Below are 24222 nucleotides of genomic sequence, written 5' to 3'. Positions count from 1 at the left end.
TAATTCCAAAGTTTTAATATAGTCAGATCAAATCACCACACTTTTCTTCTTCTGAGGGAAAAGCAAGCTATGGAGTTGTGTTTGTTTCAATTTGCAGCACATATTTTTCTAAATATTTTTCCTGCGTCGTTTCTGTTCTGTGTTCACATTGGGTTGTTATCACCATGTGATCTGCTGGCAGGTACCTGTTAGAGACAGAAAGGCACATAGGGCTTCTCAGCAGCTGCAAGTGGGCCTCAAAGTGCACACTCTAAAATAGAGTGTATTTTCTACGTGGGGGATCTTCAGAGGCACCGTCTCAGCTCTGGTTTATTTTAAGTATCTTTCTATAGATGTGATTTTTCTGCTAGAAGAGCAAAATTTGAAAGAGATGAAAATTGATGGGGCAAGCAAATGATTGGTTGAATAAGTGAACTGATTGATTCTGTGGAAATGCAAGTAGAAAGCACAAGAGCATCAAGCAGCATGTCAAGTAGAACCATCATTACCGGCAGAGTTTTGCATTTCTGTGATGTCCCCTGTGAGAGCTATTACAATTGAGCCCTAGAACTGTGGCCAGTGTGGAGTCTGCATTTTATCCACATGCCTGTAGCCATGTATGATCACATTAGGAAACTGGTTTTTTTTGTTGTTGTTGTTTTTGTTTGTTTGTTTGTTTGGTTTTTCGAGACAGGGTTTCTCTGTGTAACAGTCCTGGCTGTCCTGGAACTTGTTCTATAGACCAGGCTGGCCTCTAGCTCACAGAGATCCACCGCTTCTGCCTCCAATATCCTGGGATTAAAGGCATGCGCCACTACCATTCGGCAAGAAACAGGTTTCTAAGACTCCATGTCAGACAGACATTCTGTGAAATTAACTAACCTGAGATGCCTAAATCTTTCTTTCCCTTCACTTATGATGCAGTTGAGAAATTTATTCTCAACATGGTATTTCCTTTTTAAAAAGAGGTTTTTTTTTGTTTTTAATTTTATGTATACATCTGTTTTTGCTTACATGTATGTATTTATGTGTATCATATGTGTGCCTGATGCCTGCGGAAGCCAGAAAAAGATATTAGATCCTCTGGAACTGGAGTTACAGGTAGTTATGAGCTGCCACGTGGATGCTGGGAACTGGAAACCAAACCCAAGTCCTCTTGGAAGAGCTAGTGCTCTGACCACCCATCAAGCCATTTCTCCAGGCCCTCCAAACTGAGTCTTGCGATTAAAATCAAGTTAAATCTTACCCATCCTCTTTCATGTGTTAGTGTCTTGTCAGTACATTTTAGAAAGACATTTTTTTTAAAAATCATGAATTTCTTTAAGAAAATATCTTAGGTATGAAAGAAGAGTTTTTATATTATCATATATTTATTACATGTATTATGTTTATACTATTATAAAATAGTTTTCGTGCACTGAACAAATATCCATAAAGTAATGTCTGCTATTATAGATTTTTGATGATAAGATGTAATAAATGATGAATAGTATAAAGATTTATACCAATGAATTAGTGGCATTTAAGTGTTACTTATTTCCTAATGGCAGAGAGTTGTGAATATCTTAATTTATGAAATATATTCCAGCACAGTGGTTTTGACTAAGACTGTATTTTTGAATAATGTTTCATGGCAAAGCAAAAAGCACACGGTAGTTTTGAATTTCTGAGTCTATTAATTTATGTAAAAACAAGTTTGTTATCTGCAGTAATATTCCATTCTCATCTGTAAAGTGTAGATAAAAATATAAAGGTATAAGTCAGGCAGTAGTGGTGCATGCCTTTAATCCCAGCACTCGGTAGGCAGAGGCAGGGGAATCTCTGTGAATTCAAGGCCAGCCTGGTCTGTAGAGGAAGTGCCAGGACAGGCTCCAAAGCTACACAGAGAAATCCTGCCTCAAAAAAATTAAAAAAAAAAAAGAATAGAGGTATAAAGAAGAAAACAGATCTGACAGTCTGATATAGTGCTATAGTGTTACTTAAGTGTTTGAAGCTCTCTGTTTAGCTCCTAGCACACATTACACACAAGAGAGAAGAATCATTTCAAAATCTTGAGTGGAATATTTTGAGATAACTCTATAGTGGCATGGTTCTCAACCTGTGGGGTGTGACCCCCCAAGGGGGGGTGCATATCAGTATCAGATAGTGACATTATGATTCATAACAATAGCAAAATTACAGTTATAAAGTAGTAACAAAATAATTTTATGGTTGGTGGTCCCCACAACACAGGTAACTATTAAAGGGTCGCATCATTAGGAAGGTTGAGAACTACTCTATTGTGTTCACTGTTTTCCAAATCAGAAATGTTTACCAAAATGTAAGTGACCATACTTATGATTTGTCTAACTCTGACCTGCTTATTCCCATGGCATGAGTCTGGAAAAGAAATTAGAAATGGTGGTTATTTATCTTTTCCATATTTTTACAATTTAGATAGCTTCATAACCTTTTACAAAAAAAGGACTTCTAATATGTACTTTATTTCTGAATATTGATACATTTTAAGATGCCTTTATCCATTCTCTTTAGAATGTTTGTTATGTAAAACTTCTTAGGCCTTTTGGTCCATGTTGCCTTTAATAACATTTTAAAATTAACCTGTTTTGGAGACTATCTTCAAAACCATAAGCTTGCATTCTTGTCCCAAAGTCTTTAAAACATATGAAAAAGACAGATACAGTACTTTGTGCCAGCACCTAACAGGCTAAGGTAGGAGGATTTACAGGAGTTAGAGGCCACTCTGGGCTACAAAGTAGAAACTGACCTTGAAAAACAAAGCAAAACTTAAAAAGAAAGTTCACTTACTGTTGGCAGAGGCCACTCATTCACTCCCGGCTGTCCAGACCAGAAATAATCACTCAGAAACTATATTATTTGCAATACTGTTTGACCAATAGCTTAAGCATATTTCTGGCCTACTCTTACATCTTAAATTAACCCATTTCTCTTTATTTGTATATTGCCATGTGGCTGTGGCTTACGCCAAAGTTCCATTGCATCTGTCTCATGCAGGTGGCTACATGGCTTCTCTCTGACTCTGCCTACTCTCTGTATATATCTCTTTCAGCCTGGCTTTGCTCTGTTATGCCTCCTACATCAACTTACAGCAATTGTGTTACTTGCTTTATGTGGTAGTTTGTCCTAGTAGGCTCATAGATGTTGAATGTTTAGTTCCTAGTTGGTGGAACTGTTTGGGAAGAATTGGGGTGTGGCCTTGTTGGAGAAATTATGTCGCTAGGGGATGAGCTCACACCAGGCCCAGTCTCTCACTCTGCCTGCTTTCATTTTTCTCACTGTGTTATGTACAATTGGCCCTACCTTCCACCAATAGGCTCTGGCTTCTTTCCAGGGTCATTGTAAACACAGTATTCATTGGTGATCGAGAACTTAAATACATTAACTAGATATACAGAATTTTTATCATTAGTATCATCTGTTTAATGAATTAACATTGTAGATTTCTTTTTAACAGTATATTTGAAAGTCATCAGTGAGCTAGGCATGGTAGTGTATTTGTTAAACCCAGTATCAGTGGGGCTAGTGGTGGGTGTGGGCAGAGACAGGTGGCTCTCTATGAGTTCAAGGCTAGCCTGGCCTACATAGTAAGACCCTGTCTCATCTATAAAAGCAACAGCAACAAAGGCATTAATGATTATAAGCTCAAATGTTTGCTTCAGAAAATACATTAATGGCTCTTTTATGCACTTAGGACTGCTGAAATTCTTTACCATTTGGCCTTGAAGCAAGCTCAGAAATACAAGATAAATAAGTTCCTCTCATTACCACACTACACAACACTGACAGAAGCCAGAAGGAACTTAGGACTGTTTCAGCATCACGATGCCATCACAGGAACTGCGAAAGACTGGGTGGTCGTGGATTATGGTACCAGGTAATGTAATTATCGAAACACAGATTCAAGTAAAATCTTTTTACTTGAGTCATACAGTTGTATACATGTGTGTGTGTGTGTGTGTGTGCACGCGCCCACGCGCATGTGTTTGTGTATCTGGAGACAAAGCTGCTTGTGTATAAAAGATCACATACATAGTGTTATTTGTTCTATATATTCCTATAGCCGACCATCACCAATTTTCCAGAACTCTGAAAGCATCATGGTAGCTGTAGCTCCCACCTTCGGTCTCCAGATGTTAGGCGTTGTCTTAAAGGCAGTCCTGCTTTCTCCTGAGTACAGCTTGACCGTTGAGGTTATCTTCTTTATCAGGCAGCTCAGTCGTGTCTTCTTTCACGCCAACTTGTTCATGGATGCTTGACGTAAAGGCACGAGGATAGCAAGGAAGGGTGGAAGAAGTCAGTTGTGTATGGGTGGTGATAGCAGTTGGAAGTGAGAATGGTGGAGATAAAGGATCTTCATGGAGGGTCTCAATCGAGAACACAGGTACTCGGTTACTTAAAGAATTTTTAGACTAAAGACTATTGAAGAATTTGAAGCTGTGTGTACACTGTGGCTTGGAACGGCCGTCTTTCTAACCTGTGCTTCCCAGCAGTGGAAAGGCTGACCTTCAGTGGTGGGGACCTCTATCATTGTGTCAGTGTGGATAACTAGGTATGGAGATCGACCTACACGGGGAGGGTTTCACACTGGACAGGACAGCTTACCCATTGTCGACTGTGGTTTCTTCTGGTTTTCTTACCATTTCTTTGCTGTGCACGGATGCTGTATCCAGTGGTGGGGAGTGTGTCTACCATGCATGGGATCTATTAGTGTAATCCCTTGTGCTACAAAATGCACATAAAAGATGCTATACTTTGTAATATCTTAAAATCATCAGACATATGCTGTGATGTTCTTATACATTTGGAACTTGATTTGTTTCATAACTATTCCTGTAGGTGAGAAGTCTGTGGATCATGTCAAATCAGAACTAAACAATTGGTTTGTTGTTGACATTGCTAAGGGCTAAAGTTCTTAGTTACAATATTTTAATTGGTTTTCTAGAAACAAAGAGGAAATAGATTTTTCTTAAAGGCTCACTATTGTCTCGAGCCCTTCAAAAAGTATGTCTAAAGTAGCACCTTGCATGTCTTCTCAGTTTTCACGAAAATCCCGTTTTCCTGTGTGTATTCTGTACGGAGGTTGAGCTGGCATTCGTGGCAGCGTTGTCTGTTTCTCTCATAAAAAGCAGGTGGAAAGCAAGGTCAGTACCTGCTTATCCTTGTTCTTGCCTATGTCTTATGGAGGACTTCTGAGTAAGTCTTGGACTCACAGGACAACGGATAGGCATGCTCCTGCTCTCCCCACTTGTTCTTTGTGGCTGCCATCAGACACTGAAGTTTTGTCTACTCTCTGTCTCTTTCTTGTCTTTTATAGGAGGCCAGCACTAGGTACCCAGTGTGGGTTCTGGTACTGGAGCTTGATAAACTAGGCCTATGCAGCACGGCCTACTAGAGGAGGTGGAAAGACACAGTCATTTTCAAATTCTTGACATTTGTGAATTTACTCTGCCAGTGCTTCACACTTCAACCGAGAAGTCGTAAACAATTATCAAGTCATTAGCACAGACACTTTGAAGAAAGAGATTTCAAAACACATGTAAGAGAATTAGAGACAAAGAGGCAGCTAGCACTGGCACTTTCTTACGCTCACACTGTTGACTGCTGTTCATTCAGATGTTGGCAGGCATGTCCCTGCGAACAGTCGTGCGAGCGACTGACTGATGGCTACTAAGAGCGATTCCAAGCAGGATTAATCCTGCTCTGTTTATCTTCCTGTCATATTTTAGAAGGCTGTAGATACCCCAGTCAGTATGCCAGCTCCACGGTGCCCAAGGGATTCAGGCCCTTCCAACCTCTTTCTCTTACCCCAGGGTGAGCCTGAGAGCTGTGCACTCAGCAGTAGCTAAATATTTGCCTATTTGTTATTTTTTGGGTTTTTTTCTTTCTTTTTTTTTTTTTTTAAATAGGGTTTCTCTGTGTAGCACTGGTTTTCCTAGAATTCTTTCTGGAGGCCAGGTTGTTTAAGATGGAGAAAGAGAATGCCCCGTCACTGATTTGAGGGTTAATTTTAATCATAACATGAAAAAAAAAGTTGCCTGGGACAGTGGGATGGACATGTAGGGTCACATGTCGATAACGCTGCTTATAGAAGGGAAAAAGTCAGTTATGTAAAGATTTAAAAGTCTTTCGGCTTTTCCTATGTTGTAATTACAGTATCAGGAGAAAGGTAGCAAGGTGAGTGTGAGTGTCCAAACGCACAGATGAAACTGTTGACCGACAGGCACGATACCAGCTGTTCAAACACAGCTGTGACCGTAAATGGAAAAGCTGTGATCCCCGAATGCGTGTTCTCTGGGCCATGTTCTGTGTTAATAGGCCGAGCTCGTGTTAAGATATTTGAGGCACTGAAAAATCTCACACTGATGAGAGGTTTAAATGTTTACAATTCGTTCTGCCCCATGTTTCTTGAACTCATTTGCTGGGCTCCGTTTGGCTCTGTTTTAATCAGGGCAGCTTTGCATCTCTGAGGAGTGTTTGGGGGAATGCTCCATCCTATGTTAGTGCCCATCTCATTAGGACGCCAGGAGTATGTGGAATAGAGGCAAGCATCAATGGTGCCTTCAGCTCACTCTAATCAGGACTGTTTAATATGCTTGATCCATGGTCTGCTTAAGCTGTTGTCAAACATAACTCTACAGGTTTAGCTGTCTGCTTAAAATAGGCATACAGCTACTAGAAACAAGCGTGGGTTGAAGGAATTATTTCCTTAACTAAACTACCTTCAGTCATCTGGTCTTTAGTCTGTTGAGAACACCTAATACGAAGGGCAAACATGGCATGCCGAAAAATTTGTATGGATAATGATATAAACTAGAGCCTGTTGAAGAATGGTGGGCTGTGTCCCCGGCACCCAGCTGCCTGCATGGCTAGCTTATGCCTTGAAATAATTACATGGAAACTGTATTCTTTTAAACACTGCCTGGCCCATTAGTTCCAGCCTCTTATTGGCTAGCTCTTATATATTGATCTAACCCATTTTTAATAATCTGTGTAGCCCACGAGGTGGCTTACCAGGAAAGATCTTAACCTGCATCTGTCTGGAGTGGGAGAATCATGGCGACTCACTGATTCAGCTTCTTTCTCCCAGCATTCTGTTCAGTTTACTCCACCTACCTAAGGATTGGCCTATCAAATGGGCCTAGGCAGTTTCTTTATTAATAAGAAATCACTCCCACATCATTTCCCCTTTTTCTGTTTAAACAAAAAAGAAAGGCTTTAACTTTAACATAGTAAAATTACATATAACAAAATAGTTATCAAGTAAGAATTACAGTTACAATATTTATATCTACTTTATTTTTTATCATAACTAAGGAAAACTATAACTATCTATCCATTTTTTAACTCCATCAAAGACTCCAGAAGAATATAATATTACCTAAGCAAACAAGAAATCCAAAGCTCTAGAAATTACAGAGACATCTTGCTGCCTGGACAGTCACCCAAAGTTCCTCTGTACCATGAGGGCATCCATCTTCGGCCTTCAGGCCCATAGTATCCAACAGACATTTCCAGGAAGCAGGAAATTTCAAAGACAGTTCAGTCACTTTTTGCTGTGTCCTGCAGAATGTCTCGCAGACTCTCATGAATCAGGAACCCCGAAAGACCATCTCACCTTTAGGCAAGTTTTGCAGTCCTCTCTCTGCGGGTTCTCTGTGTCCAGTTTATGCATCAGTCCAGGCAAGAGCAGTTTCTTGCCCAAATGGCTATCAAACTCCATACCGAGCCTCTTTGATGCCCATCTTCCTCTTGCAGTAGATTGGTGCTGCCAGGAGCAGACATGTCTCATTGTCCTGAAAAGCCCTAAGTTATTAAAACATTAAATGCCATATTCTGCAGTCTTTGAAAGATATGAAGAATGCCTATCTAACTGAAATATATCGCTATATATCTAGAAAATCTAACTAACATGACTACAAGCTTGACTATTATTGATGATTATCCATTATTATTGATGATGATTATCCATTAACAACCTATATACATTATATTTTTATATGAACTACACAATCACAATATCTTAATCAAGATTAGAAATATGCATATACATATAACAAAATTGACCTTAAAATTCATACCAATGCAAATTATTCATATCTTTATCATATCCCCCTTTAAAAGTAAAAGAACGTTTATAAATCATATTTGGGAACATGGGCGCAGCTTTTTCTCTCTAGACTGCTTCCTGCTGAATGGGGGCGCTGGTAATCAGATCATTTAGGGTGTAACCTGTGTGCCAGGTTTATCTCAGTTGGCAGTTGAGTGAAGTAATTTTTTGAGGGTGTTCACAGCAACCATTTAGGAGGGCGTGGTCTATCATACCATATTGTTATAGATGCAATCCACATGGTCACATCCTCTGTGAAAACAAAAGAAGACCCTTTCCAAAGCATCATATCCTTAGACTCAAATTCTGAAGTCATACCCTCATGATATCCATTCTGGTTCCATTTGGCAGCCCATATAATGAAATGTCTCTCTGTACTTAGCTCCTTCACAGTCAAAAATTTTAAAGAAAACACAATAATACAAAGAATCCAGACTCTCTGTGAATTTTCCATTTTTATGTGGCTTATTTTCCTTTATTTCTTTTAATCTATAACTATCTGTACTCTGTCTCTTTACGTTGGGCGCCACTCTGTTGAAGAATGGTAGACTGCGTCCCCGGCACCCAGCTGCCTGCATGGCTAGCTTATGCCTTGAAATAATTACATGGAAACTGTATTCTTTTAAACACTGCCTGGCCCATTAGTTCCAGCCTCTTATTGGCTAGCTCTTATATATTGATCTAACCCATTTCTAATATTCTGTGTAGCACCATGAGCTGGCTTACCAGGAAAGATCTTAACCTGCGTCTGTCTGGAGTGGGAGAATCATGGTGACTCACTGATTCAGCTTCTTTCTCCCAGCATTCTGTTCTGTTTACTCCACCTACCTAAGGGTTGGCCTATCAAATGGGCCTAGGCAGTTTCTTTATTAATAAAAAATCACTCCCACATCAAGAGCCCATAAGATTTTATTATTAATGCTAAAGATTTACTATGTAAGTCTATTTAATTAATAATATTGACCATGTACACTTAAGGTTTTATGTTCTGCCATAGGAAGTTGGTATTTTTGTTTGGTTTTGTTTTTTTTCTAATTGACATAGAGATTTTTGTTTTGAGACAAAGCCTTTGTACTTCAGGCATGAACTCTCACGCTGTATTCCTGACTGGTATCAACTTTGTGGTGATCTTACTGGTCCAGCTGCATGCCGAGACCATGTCCAGCGTCTTTTATAAATGCTTGTTGCTGTCGTAGAATGCTAGCAAACATGTTTTAGCACGCAGATACCAGGTTGCTCCCTGTAGTAGAGAAAGTGATGGTTGATTCTATGAGCACAGTAGGACTTTTCAATCATTTAACATGGTTGGCAAAGCTTATTTTCAAGTTCTGATCAAGTGTTTGTTTAAGGATGGTTGGTCCATAAAACCTTATACAAGCCTGGGTTTGGAAAATTACAGAGAATTCACACCAAGTCCTTTCCCCTGGTGGTTGCCTCAGCAGTTACAGGTGATTTGCTGAGAAGATACTACAGAGCCCGGAATCAGTGGAGTCTTGTCTCTGCTTTTGTTTGTCAGACATAACATAAAACTTGACTGTAGTTATTAATGTCAGTGCCCAAGCAAAGCAACAAGGATGAAGGCCATTCCGTCATTCAGATCTGTGAGAACTCTTCTTCGTAATTGTCTTGAACAAGAACATGACATAACTCCAACCAGATAACACTGTTAGTTCTCAGGAACAGCTTACATACAGATTGGATACTCTTGCTAACCTAGAGTTAATAGTGTATTTCCTTTTGCAGTTCTGTTAACACTCAACTTTTTTCCCTCCTGGGATGAAGAAGTAAATAATTGCTGTGTAATATATTCTTTTGTCACTCTTGGAGTGATCATGATAAATATACTTATTTGGCATGTTTGGTAAACATTTTGAATAAGTGAGTATGATCTGGATATGTCCAGGAGAGCTTTATTTTAGCTGAGCCAGTTTTATTTACTGGTCGAATCTTCTGACTTAGCATTTCCCCCTTAGTATTTAATTCTAGAGGAAAACAGAGAGCTAGCTCATTGTAGAATCCCTATGTATTTAGCCTTGTGACGATAAGACAAAAATGGTGGTGGCTTGGCCATTGTTTTCAAAATGAAAATACGCAGAATTTTGAGTTCTCAGACTAATACAATTTTGCTTTACAGACTCTTTCAGTCACTAAATTTTTTGGAGAAGATAATTGGAGATTCTGCATTTCTCCTCATCTTAAAGGACAAAAAGATGTACCAGTCTCAGCCTTCTGACACCTTCTTGGAGATGGTTAGTTGATTTCTTCTATGATTGCAAAAAAACATTTGATTCTTTTATTCTTGGATTAGAAAAGTGATGAGAAGCTCCATTAAAATAATATTAAAGCATTAAAATTGTTTTGTCCATTGTTTAAAGAATTTTTATCACTTTGTATAAATGTCTGCATATTCAACCATCTCTTTTCTATAGGTGCGATTGCATTAATTTCTGTCTGTAATTCATTCTGCCTAAATCTTAACATGAACTTCTTTCAAAGTAGACAAAATAGACTTTTTGAACACTGTTTCATTGTAAAATAACCAGGCATTATAATTAATTATTTCTCTTGCCTATAATTAGAAACCACTTGATACTTGAATTTTTCAGCCCCTAATCTGCTTCTGATAAAACTGATTTTGAGTGTCTTTTTGGTGTCAGAATAGGTTCGTCCAACACTGCGGACAGTGCAGAGGTGTGCATATTGACCACACAGAGCTTCAGGAACTAGGACACTAGCTATCTGTCTCCGCCAGGACCTCTGAGGGCCTTGGACGTTTTCTAGTTCGTTTTCAGTGTTTAGGGTGGTGGTATCTGCCTTGGCCTGGGCCGGTATTAGGGGAGCAGGAGAGTCAATACAAAGAAGCACTGAGAGGGATATGCTGCCCCTCATCTAAGAAGAGTCATGAAGAAGATGGCTGAGTACCACCCTCTACACATCCTCTTGACAACGTGGATGTTTAAAATTGTAACTTAGGTATCAGTAGTATCTTTTATGAATGTTGGGATTTGGAATGTTACGTGCAATTTGAATTTACACATCTGGAATTAGACATGCAGCTTCAATATTTTCTTAGATGGCTGCTTGTTATCAAGTCATGATTACAAATTTTCATTTTAAAGTGAGAAAACACGAGAAGTGGATGTGTATTTCCCAAGGATGCGAGATATAGAATGCAAAGATTGGGGGGAGAATTTTTTCTAGTGCTTGGATTTACTTAGTTAGAAAATGGAGCAATCCATTGTGCCATTGTAGAATGTGTAATACATGTTGTGTTTAGGTTTGATACTCTTATCTCTGTCTCTCGTTGCCTGTGTATCATCTCTCTCTGTGTCTCTCTCTCTTGCTCTCTCACACACATAAACAAATTAGGGTTTTGCTTTGAATTTGGCATGTTTCCTATACCTTGAAAAAGAATCATTGTCCCCATATTGTGATTCCTTCCAAAAATTTGTAAGGTAGTATTGGATAGCTAATTTCAATGCTTAGTTTTTAAAAGTTAAATTTAAAAACACCATGCCTTTCTTACAGGACACGAAGCAAATTTCACAAGATTCTCTGCCAAAAAAAACTGTGATACAACTGAGTGCACAGGAGCCCAGGTAAATCTGCAATTCCTCATAGAGTTTGCCACTTTCCTAGCAATCCTTGTTTCTTTGGCTCGGACCTTCATTCAGCACATACTTTAAAGAAGTTTTCTTTAAATCAATTACTTTTTTTTTTGTTGAAGAAATAGGTTTTCTTCCATGACAGTCATATTCAGTGCTCAGAACTAACTTGGTACAGTGATTACTGTGTTTTGATTGTAATATTTATATAAATGGAAGTCAGGGGATGGGAAATATGTAGCTTGTGATCCAGGTATTTCCTTATCTTTGTAATGCTGTTTTTAGATTATTGCGTTTTTGCATTGATCTTCCATGAAGTTTCTTCGTTTTCATTAATCCCAGATCCTAAGTATTTGAAAGGAAGAAATAATCTAATAACTGGCAGATCACAGTTTCATCTCTTCCATTTTCATTGGAAAACTACCCTGTTTCTCCTTAGACTACAACATTGTTGACGTATACTGAAGTAAACGGTCAGGTTGTTTATTAAATAAAAGCCAGGATAACTCGTGGCTGCCTTCGAGTTATAAAGAAGGACAGCTGTTTGCGTTGGTCCTCTCTCACCCTCCGTGTTTCCTGACCAAGTATTCATCAATTACTACCCATGAACGTAGGCTTGTGGTATTTTGTCATAACATAATTTTAAAATCTTAATTGAGAAACTTAGTGTCACCTCTTTCAAGTTGAAGACTAAAATTTTTTAAAGCTGATTTGTGATTTTCAGCTAAGTATGATTTATTAAAATTGTGGAACATAAATGCAATAACATTAGAAACAGTCTGCAGTACTAGTGAAGTTGAGGTTTTGATGAGGCACTCGGCAAATCCGTGGTTGTCTGATTTCTTCCTTAAGTAGAGACCTTTGCAGCTTGTTCCGCACAAGAAATAGGGGTTCTTTACTTTCTGGGGGTACTCAGAAACTCTGCTGAGCTCATTAAATCTTTTACTGCCAGCTCATAGTGTGGAAAGATAACGGCATGGGAAGAAGCATCAATTATAAAACGTTTCCTTTGTTTTAAAAGAAATGATGTTTGAATGTATTTGTGGGTAGGTGTCTACTTCTTAAATATTGTATAATAATAAGCGATTTGGCTTGAATAATCATAGTAACTTTTTTTCTATCTCCTGTTTTGACATGGGAAGATCTTTTGTTTGCTAAAATACTAAGGATGCTAAGTACTTCAACAAGTGATGTTGACAGATGTCATTGCTGCCCTCCCTGGTTGCATGTTGTTGTGGGTTAAGGCAGGCTGGGGTCTCAGCAGATCAGAGGGAGAGCCTGTGCCTTGGGCAGGACATAGGTCATTTAGCCTTCCCTAAGCTGGAGGAAGAAAGGTAGAACACAGCTGTTATAGTGATGGCGATGGGTTTGCTTACAGATTAGCACAGATGAAATTTTTAAGGCTTCTGGTCAAATATGCCCCTGAGCAGCTCATATTTAAGCAATGTTTTCATCTTCTGCCATTTTTTTTAAGTACGCTCCTGCCAAAGGGCAGTGCGGCCTCTTCTGTTGATTGTTGGGTTCTGTTTCTGTCTCTATATGTTTTGTATCTTATGTTTTAAAATCTAGTTTTTACTTGGTAGCTACAAATTGCCTTAGTTATTGATATGCTAGTAAAATCGCCTATGAACTAAAAGAATGACAGCAGCCTTTAAAAAGAACTCAACAGTGTTACTTAGCTGGTTGGGCAAGTTCAATAGCTCTTCTGGGTCTTTAAACAGAAAGTTTAGAATTGTGGTGCTGAGTGTTTCTCATGAATGTTCTAGAATTTTTTTGGACGTAATTTTAAGTTCAGTTCTCATTTGAGTAGCCAATTATTAATGTAAGTAAACCAAACATTCACAGTGTGGAAGATGACACACAGAAAGTGAAAAGTATTATTGTTATTTGTAGCTATAATACAGATGTGTTTGGTAGAGGTGAGCAGTTACACGCAGGATTAATATTATGGGGGTGATTAGGAAAGGAATTCTAAAAAGAGACTTAGGGAGCTGATAATGTAAAAAATGTAAGAAGGGTTCTGATACAAACCTATAAATTTTAAGTAATGCATACAAGTGGATTTGCTCATGTTGTTGGTGTTGTTAATTATGACTATGACCTAATACAGTTTGCCTCATATTCAGAAAGTAGTGCAAGTGACATCACACAGCTGATGCGCGTGGTTAATTCCCAGGGCTTCCAAGAATTACATTGTAGGAACCCAAGGAGTGCTTGAGTTCAGAAAGAATTTTTTTTCTTTCTCTTTCCTCTAGTCTCTGTTTTCTAAAGAAACTGACTATAAAGACCCCTACCAGAAAGTTTAGTGCAGGGTGTGCGTGTAAGTCAGGTGACATGAAGACTGAGTTTCTTCTATTCAGGAAAGACAAGAATTAATTTCACTGTCACTCAGGCCCGAGGCCACTTTAACTGTAAAGGCAGCTTCTCTCTGCCAGGTGGATTTTCTGAAACATCACTAAGAATAAAAACAAATTCATAAACCTGAGAATGGGAAATCTTCAAGTTAAATACTTGGTTTTCCTTCATTTTTGATGTTGTACCAGAAAACTAGGTTAGCTGAACTTTAATGACCATGAGTTTAAGTGGTTCATGCTCTGGAGGTTGGGAAGTCCAAGGTGGAGCCGCTGCATCTGGAGAGGGCCTCCGTGCTGACTGGTCCATGCTGCTGAATCAGCCTATGGTGGCAGTGGGATCCCAGAAGTAGTTGAGTATCGGTAAATGCATCATTTTATCAGGAACTACTTTCAATTAATGAGCCCATTTCTCTGATGTAGCAGATCCCAGATTACCTAACCACATCCTCAGGGTCTCAGCATTCAACACTGTTACTTACTAAGTACAGGAGCATTCAAACCATGACAGGTGATTTTAGTTTGAGATAAATTTATTTAAACTATTACAAATTTACCTGTAAGAGGTTTCAATTTTTAGTAAGGTATTTCTTGGCAAATAATCTTTTTATTTCCTTTTTCAATTTCTTCTATTTCTCCTCCTTTTCCATCTTACTTCCTCTCTTTTTTTTAAAAGGAAAGGGAAGGAAGGAGGGAGGGAGGGAAGGATAGAGGAGGGTAGAATTAACTTGACACAGAAGTCAATGGTTTGGATGCTTCCGAATGTCGGAATAAAAACTACCTAATGCAGACAAGGCCCTCCTATTTGCCTTACCTTTGCTGGTTGAAGGACCCTTCCTTGGTACCTCCCACACCCTCAGTTAACATCCTTTGATTATCTACACATGTGCTTCCTTTATGAGTTCCAATCTGCTAGATAGCTTTGTTCTCTTTTTTCTCTGTTCTGACCACAGAATTCATTTTGACCTCATCTTTGTTCATTTCTTATATTTTGTGAACGTAAAGTCTCCTGACTTTTACCTCTGCTCTCCCCCTACATCAGTCTCTTTCCACCACTCTGGGTCTTAGCTGCTTCATCTCCTTCCATTGCCCTGGTTCTCAGCTGCTCCATCTCCTTCCGTTGCCCTGGTTCTCACCTGCTCCATCTCCTTCCACAGCCCTGGGTCTTAGCTGTTTCATCTCCTTCTACCGCTCTGGTTCTAGTTGCCCATTATGATCTGCTTGAATGACTGTAGTCCTCTTGCTCTTTTCTCTCCAGTCTCCTATAGTCGTTCTTTATTTCCTGTAGGTATTGGTAGCAGGAATTCAAATATAGTGCTCCCAGGAAATTCCTCATAGCATTCTCCAGGAAATTTATGACCTATGTAGGAAGTATGACAAATATTTGTTTTAATAGTCTGCTTAAAAAAAAAAACAAGCAAAAATCATCTCTATTGTAGCATTTTGAAAACACTTGATTACACCTCTCAGGAGAACTGCTGTCCAGTTCCTGCTTAGGGCAGAGTTTGGGACTGTGCTCCCCCAAGCTTGGCAGGCCCGAGTGTCTTGGCAAAGTTTCTCATATTGCTGGAAATCACTGCTGTCTATGGCTGATGGTTTAGTTGGGCAGTCAATTGCCAGTGTTTACACATGTCCCCTCCAGAGCAGCTAGTTCCAAGAGGGAGTCTCAAAGCTACCCAAACAAAGCAAAATGAGATTAAAAGTGTACAAAACACCATTGAGTTCATTCTGAGTTGGCCATACTCCTGGGCATGGGCCTGCCCTGAGGCATGGTAATGTACCCAGTGAGACTCCATTGGAGAAAACCGATTTGTCCTTTGTAAGGGGTGTCAGCTGCCGACAGCTTCATGGTTAGGGGTGGAGCTCATGTCAAAACCAAACGTTGGGCACCAGATGATGATGGAAGTCACAAAATAATCCCACACCAGTTCCGAATTATGAATAATAAAAGGGTTATTTATTTAAGGGAAAACTTACAGATCACTGTCCTAGATAACAGTCCTTTGTGTTAACAGGAACAGAGTCTAGCAGGAAGCAAGAGGGTGGGTGCACTCTTTACAGCTGCTTTTACAGTATAAGAAACCACACCCAAGTGGGCTGGTATCTTAAAGGCTTTTGACTGAAGGAGCGGAACGTGCTCCCACAGCAGTCTCTGAGTTTATACATGTGTCAGACCTGTTGTGTCTAGAAGACATCATATCCTTGGAGTCATCCCTCCCCTCTGGCTCTTACCATCTTCCTGCCTCCCCTTCCCACATGGATCCCTGAGCCCCAAGGGGAGGGATTTGATGAAGACATTCCATTCAGGACTGAAAAAGATCTCTAAAGCCTCTCACTGTCCCCACTCTGTTCGCTCGTGGGTATCTGTGCCAACACATCTACTGCAAAAGGAAGGTTCTCTAATGATGGTTGAGTGAGACACAGAGACCCACTCATTCGCACACCCAGACATCCCATAAAAACACTAAATGGGAAACCATACATATGGCAAGGACATGGAGGATAAAAAGAGAAGAATATATATATATATACATATATATATATATATATAACAAAAATAAAAGCAATAAGATAAAATCTAAAATATATTTGAAGAGAGCTGTGACATGACATTCTGAAGATGACACCGAGTTCATTTTCCATTGCCATCCATTGCTGGACATGCCGCCTGTCCTTAATAGTAGTTGGTTTCCCTAGAGAAAACTCTCTGGGAGGAAACTAAATTTTCATTTGCAAGCAGTTATCAATTGGAGATTATTTCTGGGTTAGGGACAGGGGCATGTGTGCACGTCTCCATTTTGCTCTAGGACCCCATCGGGGGCACACCCTTTACAGGCTGTGTGTATGCTGCCACGGTCTCAGTGAGTTCAATATGTGTCTAAATCTTGTTGGTTTCAAAGGCCATGTTTTTTTGGTGCCCTCTGTCCTCTCTGGGTCTACATTGTTTCCACCTAGTCTTCCACAGGGTTCCCTGAACCCTGATGGGAGGGTTTTCATGGAGATACCCCAGGGATTGAATATTTCAAGAACTCTTATACTCTGCACAAAGTCTGGCTGTGTGTCTCTGTGTTTGTTGCCCTCTACTGTAGGAGGGAGCTTCTCCCATATGTCTGAGCAAGGTACTAATCTATGAGTATAGCAAAATGTCAGTAGGAGTCATTTTATTGCTGTTTTTTGTTGTTGCCTTCCTTCCTTCCTTCCTTCCTTCCTTTCTTTTTTTGTTCTTGGTGCCTGTTCTAATGGTGTTCTGTTCAGAAAGTCTTCCTGTACCAACAAGTTCAAGGCTATTGCCCAATTTCTCTATTACTAGATTCAGTGTATCTGGCTTTCTGTTGACGTCTTTGATGTGTTTTAATTTGAGTTTTGTGCAGGGTAGTAAATATGAATCTATTTGCATTCTTCTACATTCAGCCATCCAGGTTGAGCAGTGGCATTTGTTTAAGACACTGTAGGAACATATATTTTTACAAAATAAAGGGTGATAGTTCTCATTTTTTGAGGCAGTGGCGTGTGACCTACTGTCCAGTACTGCTCACAGACCTGCCATATAAGAAAACAAACTCACTGTCCAAGATGTCTGAAGTCTCATTCCATTATAATAGTGCCTCAAATTTTCCATCTTTAACACGTCTAGCAAAGCTCATTTATATCGCTTGGCAGCTAATGGTGGCTTGTTTCTGCCAGTATAATTATGTTACAATAATTTCACTCAATTATAATGTCATTGGTAGTGGAAACTATGTACACTGTTAACAGTTATTGTATTCCAAATAAAAATTAATAATATAAAGTAATGGAACTAGGGTTCTTTCATTTTCATACGTGTTGTAGGAAGGCCACTTGTTCGTTTTTCTGGCCGCCCAAACTGCTGAAATAACCACACAGAAACTGTATTAATTAAATCACTGCTTGCCCTATTAGCTCTAACTTCTTATTGGTTAGCTTTAATCCATTTCCATTAATCTGTGTATCACCACGTGGTTGTGGCTTACCAGCAAGGTTCGGTGTCTGTCTCTGGCGGCGGCTCCATGGCTTCTCTATGACTTTGCCTCCTCTCTCCCAGCATTCAGTTTAGTTTTTCCCCTCCTACCTCTATTCCCTGCACAGGTCCAAGACCCTTTCTTTATTAACCAATAGTATTCACAGAATACAGAGGGGAATCCCACATCACATATATATGCGTCTTTAATGGAGTGAGTATTCATTATCAAGATTCATTAGGATATATCTAATTATTGGTGGAAGAGAATATTCAACTTCAGACACTAATGTGCATAAAACATGTGCTGTGCTCCATGTCCTGGTGCCGCTTCTACTTTTCTGTACCAATTGCTATTGGGAGGTAGGGCCCCTGAGTGCTTCCTAATGAACTTAGTACACATAAAATAACAATCTGATAGAGACTTGAACGTGTGCAACTTATCATTTAAGATGTTAGAGTTTCTATATTATGAGACATGAAAGACTTTAGGCTTCATCTAATTGTTGCATTTTCATGAAGCTACCACCTTTGAGGTTCCATTTTGGAAGGGTCTTCAAGACAAGGGTGTGTAAAGGGTCTACGGATGTCTGAGTGAGTTCACCTCATCACGTTGGTTTTCACACTCAGTACTTGGCTGTGATTGACAATGGAGTGTTTCTTCATTTCGGAGAGCAGTTCTTCTGCCCTCGATGCCAACTGGGTGATGGAGCTCATGGCTCCAGGTGACTTTTTGCTCCCTTGTTACATCTCTGATAGTTTGTGTACTGAATGAGAGTTGCACGCAAACATCTGACAGAGCTAACCAGGTGTGTAAGTGTAGATTTTAAATGACCAAACCAAGTTTGCATCCTTATTTTTGCCAGAGAATAGAATTCATCGTCTACTTATACCTGGCACTGTTATCTATTATAACATTTATTATTATTTATTATTGTAGAATAGAATTGGCAGAAGCAGGTGTAGTTTCAAATGTAACTGAGATGCATGAACTGAGATTGCTGTAATTCGAGATGTGTGTCCCAGGAGAAGAGATATGTGCAGAGGGGACTTGCCTAATGCTCGGTTGTGGGAAGATGGAAGATTGCAACGATAACAAAGACTACAGGCTACAAATCAATTAATTTAAAATGTAAAAGTTAGTTAGTAAAAAGCCCAAGCTAATAGGCCAAACAGTGTTACAATTAGTATAGTTTCTGTATGTTTATTTGGACTGGGCGGCCAGGAAACAAACAAGCAGTCTTTGCCTACACTTGTGGACCGTAATTATTTAAACTCAAATTCTGTGTGCTAGAAAGTTTGTATAGAAATGCCTTCACATTGCTTAGCAGACAGTTGTGCTTTTAACACCAGGAAGTCTGATGGGTTGCTTCCCCACACATGGCACCTCACAGCATAGAAGTTTATCCTAGGAGAAGTCAAGACTGTTATAGGCAACATGAATGGATCAGAACTCTGTGCCTGAGACCTCCCACAGTTTCCAAAAACAACTCAAATACTCTAACCTTTCAAGACTATCTCATGTGGGTTTTTGTTTGTTTGTTTGTTTGTTTTTTTCTCCTGTGGGAGAACTGCTGACTGGTAGGATTGGAGAGTCTGAAACCCATAAAAGCTGAGTTAATCTAGTACAGGTCTCTAAGTACAATAGCACAATGCTCTACGACTCTATCTGAGATTTAAGGCCTGAGTTCATAGGCTCTCCTGAGATACTTTTCTGTTTAAATATAATTTGCATGTAAAAAGTATTTGCATATTTGTACCTTCTCTCCTGTATTGTTTTGTTAATTTGACTTTTTCAAAATAATGTTTGACCAGTTTTCTGATTTCATCCTGCTGATTCAATTTCTTTTTTTAAAAATTTTTTTTCCATTTATTTATTTATTAAAGATTTCTGTCTCTTCCCCGCCACCTCCTCCCATTTCCCTCCCCCTCCCCCAATCAAGTTCCCCTCCCTTGTCAGCCCATAGAGCTATCAGGGTTCCCTGCCCAGTGGGAAGTCCAAGGACCACCCACCTCCATCCAGGTCTAGTAAGGTGAGCATCCAAACTGCCTAGGCTCCCACAAAGCCAGTACGTGCAGTAGGATCAAAAACCCACTGCCTTAATAAATAAATAAATTTATAAAAAAAAAATCCACTGCCATTGTTCTTAAGTTCTCAGTAGTCCTCATTGTCCGCTATGTTCAGCAAGTCCGGTTTTATCCCAGGTTTTTTTCAGACCCAGGCCAGCTGGCCTTGGTGAGTTCCCAATAGAACATCCCCTCTGTCTCAGTGTGTGGGTGCACCCCTCGCGGTCCTGAGTTCCATGCTCGTACTCTCTCTCCTTCAGCTCCTGATTTGGACCTTGAGATTTCTGTCCGGTGCTCCAATGTGGGTCTCTGTCTCTGTCTCCTTTCATCACCTGATGAAGGTTAATATTCAGGAGGATGTGTATATGTTTTTCTTTGGGTTCTCTTTATTTAGCTTCTCTAGGATCACTAATTATAGGCTCAATGTCCTTTGTTTATGGCTAGAAACCAAATATGAGTGAGAACATCTCATGTTCCTCTTTTTGGGTCTGGCTTACCTCACTCAGGATAGTGTTTTCTATTTCCATCCATTTGTATGCAAAATTCAAGAAGTCCTTGTTTTTTACTGCTGAGTAGTACTCTAATATGTATATATTCCATACTTTCTTCATCCATTCTTCCATTGAAGGGCATATAGGTTGTTTCCAGGTTCTGGCTATTACAAACAATGCTGCTATGAACATAGTAGAGCATATACTTTTGTTCTATGATAAGGCCTCTCTTGGGTATATTCCCAAGAGTGGTATTGCTGGGTCCAGGAAATTCGGGTTCAACATACCCCTGGACTCAATTTCTGATTTCAGTCTGTTGAAATATTTTTAGGATATGCCTGAAGGACCAAACGGAATATAAAACTTAAACAAAATAGTTGAAGGGACTAAGGGAACCCGAAGCATATACCCGCAGCATGCATTTTGCCTAATTTTTTAGGGAAACAAAGTTTTGACTCTGCCATCCCCAGAATTTCTCTTCATCCTTACTATTCTACTTATTTCATGACATCAAGAATCATGAATAATAATCTCTAAACCATTGTTTCAACCTCTCATTGACTTACATGAAGTAATATCTATTATATTAGTGGGAAAAAAAATGATCCTTCCAGTTTACATGATGGCTGACCAGGGACACTGAGACTCTCGGTTTCCTATCAGTGTTCATGAAAACAAAAAGGTCTCCGAGCATGGACAGTGAGCCCATCACTATAGTGTGTGATATCCACAGACTACGGAGATGCTGGAACGGAAGACTTGCTGACCCAGCTGGAAGTGAGTACAAGGTGTAAGTCTCTAGAAACAAGTATGAGATTAAACCCTTTCTGTTTCAGAACATTTACCCCCGTGCCTTTGAAACTTATTTCTTGATGGGAGATGCTCTTTCAAGGCTGCTAGGAAGTAGACACCCCCCACCGTCCCTCCCTCACGTCTCAGTTGACCGGTCCCCTTCACAACGCTTTCCAGTCCTTGTCTGGGCCCATGGTGCTTGGAAGCCCAGTGCATTTCTTTCCTTCTAGTTCTTACATTGTATGCGTATCATGAATCAGCCACTTATTTCCTCACCACGTTTTACTGTTATTTTTCTTTTATGACTTTGTTAATTTTTATGAAACTAATAAATTATAGAAAAGAGTCTCTTTTATATTAAGTTGTTTGTTTTGGAAAGAGTCCAAGAAACAGCATCACTGAAGAATATTGGTCATATGGCTGTGTAAGATATGGAAAGAAATCATAAACGGTAGACACAATCTGATGACAGATTGCTTAATATCTAAGTTCTTAGTGTTTTATAGGAAACCCAAGCTCAACGCCATGGGTGATCTATGTGTGTAAATAAATACATACGGCTATGCGGAAAGTAATGCATAAAACGGCAATTAGTAGTCTTATTCTAAAAGCAGAGGTTCTGCTGTAACATCAGTAGGTAAGAATATGATGCACATTTGTAGGTTTTATGGTAAAGTAAAATGTGGAGAATAAGCATGTTTGCCTGAGCAGTCCTCTCCTTACACCTCCAGGTCAACTTGAACTCTGATTTGACAGATCCGTTGCCAGCCTCTCTCACATTGGCTCGAGTGCTTTCCCTGCCTATATTTTGTATTGAATTGGAGAACTGAATCTGCCAGAAATAGACTAGTTAGAAACAAGTTGAGACTGATGGTAGATCAATGATGGAGGAAAGTGTTTGCTCAAGGAAACTGCTGATGCTGGCAGCATGGGCCAGAAGATTACTGTGATGGTTGGTGCTGAAGAGAGAAGCTCTCTATCTGTTCAGACTGCCTGTCCAGAGCTGCAGTGGAAGACTGAATGCCAATTAGGCACAGTCGTCTTGGATGCTAGCCTTCTGGGAACTTGATGTCAGTCTGGATCTGCCTGTGGGCTTGCTGTCCTCCGGTCTCTGTCTTCTTTATATTCTTCATGAGCCTAACTAGGTGATTTAGTCTTTTCTTTTCTTGCTGCTCCATGAGGGTAGGGAGTGATTTGCCTTCGAATTTTCTGGCAGGTATCTGAGGCACTGTAGGCTGCTCACAAATACTTATCAGATTCACTCTATCTAAAAGAAGACCTCCAGCCAGTGCTAAACAGGAGACACCCGGTAGAGAGTCTCGGCAGAGATCTACTGCCTGGAGAATGAACAAATAGGAAGAAGCTGGAAGAAACTCAAAAGCAAACTGCGCAGTGGCCAGAACTAGGAAACAAGAAGGCGTGAGAAAGCAACTCACCTCCTAAATGATTTGGTGCTGAGGCCACTCAAGAGAAAAAGGAGCTACTTGGAATTCTTGAAGCTTGAGCTTTGATCTCGAAGAAATACATATCTGTCTTAAATGTACATTAGATCTTTTAGTTCTGCTTTCTAAAAGGATCTCAGTTTTGTCATTACATTGGTCAGCTTAATGACAGAATTACCTTAAATATCACTGCTCTGCTGCTGCTCTCTGGATGACTGAAACATATTGCTCATTGGGCAAAATCAAATTACGTGTGTGAACTTAGCCATGTAATCAGTGGTCGTAATTGTATGCTAATTCCTTAGCTCAAAATCCATGTTTTTTCACTGCCCTAAATATAAATTGTAGGGCATTCAACATGGCTTGTATCTGCACTTTAGACTCTAGAATTGCGTCCTGCACCTCTCTAGCCTGTCCTGTGTGCTGCAGTCTCTTAGTAACTGTTAATTCTCGGAGATGCTGTATTCTGTTACCTCTGGGTTCTTTCTGCTTGGAAAGAGCTAGACTACCACCAGCAGAAAACCTTCCCACCTAGCTCAGCCACATTGCAGGCTTTTTAAGACTCAGCTTGTTTGGAACCTTTCTTTGAGATCCAGGAGAAAGATGTCACCCTACCTCAATGGGTCCTACTGACCACATGTATGATGTCCCTCTGAAGGGACTTGGTATAAGCCCTGTTACAAGTCAGTGGTTTCTGGTTCATTATTGTCGCCTGACATCCAGAAGTCTCTGAGGAAAGCAGCCCTGCAGTGTCTATAAATTGCACTGGAAGGAATCAGTCCTGCCAAAAATCAGGGGTAGGGATGAGCTGGAGTATTGTAGACAGAGCTTGCTTCCCAGCACTATGTGTCAAGGGAACAAACATCTCGAAAGAGCTAAGATGCTCATTAGTAAGAAAGGATTGATCAAAATCCAGCATTTGCAGAGTGCCACATAAAGTTTAAAAAACTTAAAATTACCTTAATATTTTTGTAATAAAGAGAACAATGTGGAAATAGTAAATTCTGAGTTTACTATTTATTAAATCTTAGCTTAATATTTTTTCAATTTTTTCTTTTTAAATTCCTTAGAGAAAATAAAGATGTGTTTGAATTAAAGAAATTATGAATAGTAAATAAATTATGTAATAGTAAAGAAATTATGTAAGATGGACTTAGCAAATAGGAGATGTTTACTAAGTCTACTAAATGTTTGCTAGCTACAGCTTGGACAAGAGCATGGTGAAATACTAGAAAAAAAGTTACGTGTGTTATTTGACTAAGCAGAACTTGTCTGTTAACAAAACCCACTTCCCCTGGAGTCATTTAACCAGGAGCAAATCCAGGTTGGAATTCTCTGCTTCATTCCCTGTGTCATCTGCCCTCTTACTCTTGCATGAGTTTGGATAT

The 24222-nt window shown here is 39.6% G+C and overlaps 1 protein-coding gene across 2 annotated transcripts in view; it reads left to right on the top strand.

Annotated features, from left to right (window-relative positions):
• Man2a1 (mannosidase alpha class 2A member 1) overlaps positions 1-24222 on the top strand; it is a 170133-nt gene that overhangs the window by 79869 nt on the left and 66042 nt on the right. For both annotated transcript variants that reach the window (XM_041631797.1, XM_041631796.1), the window contains exons 10-12: positions 3692-3874; positions 10242-10356; positions 11636-11706. In XM_041631797.1, the coding sequence (XP_041487731.1) occupies positions 3692-3874; positions 10242-10356; positions 11636-11706 (369 nt within the window). The remainder of the gene's footprint in view (positions 1-3691; positions 3875-10241; positions 10357-11635; positions 11707-24222) is intronic.

Source organism: Microtus oregoni, unplaced genomic scaffold, assembly GCF_018167655.1.
Source record: "Microtus oregoni isolate MIOR12 unplaced genomic scaffold, Mior012 000038F_ref0000394, whole genome shotgun sequence".
Classification (NCBI taxonomy): Eukaryota; Metazoa; Chordata; class Mammalia; order Rodentia; family Cricetidae; genus Microtus; species Microtus oregoni.
Note: the sequence above shows the minus strand (reverse complement) of the source record. Positions and strands in the feature narration are given on the sequence as shown.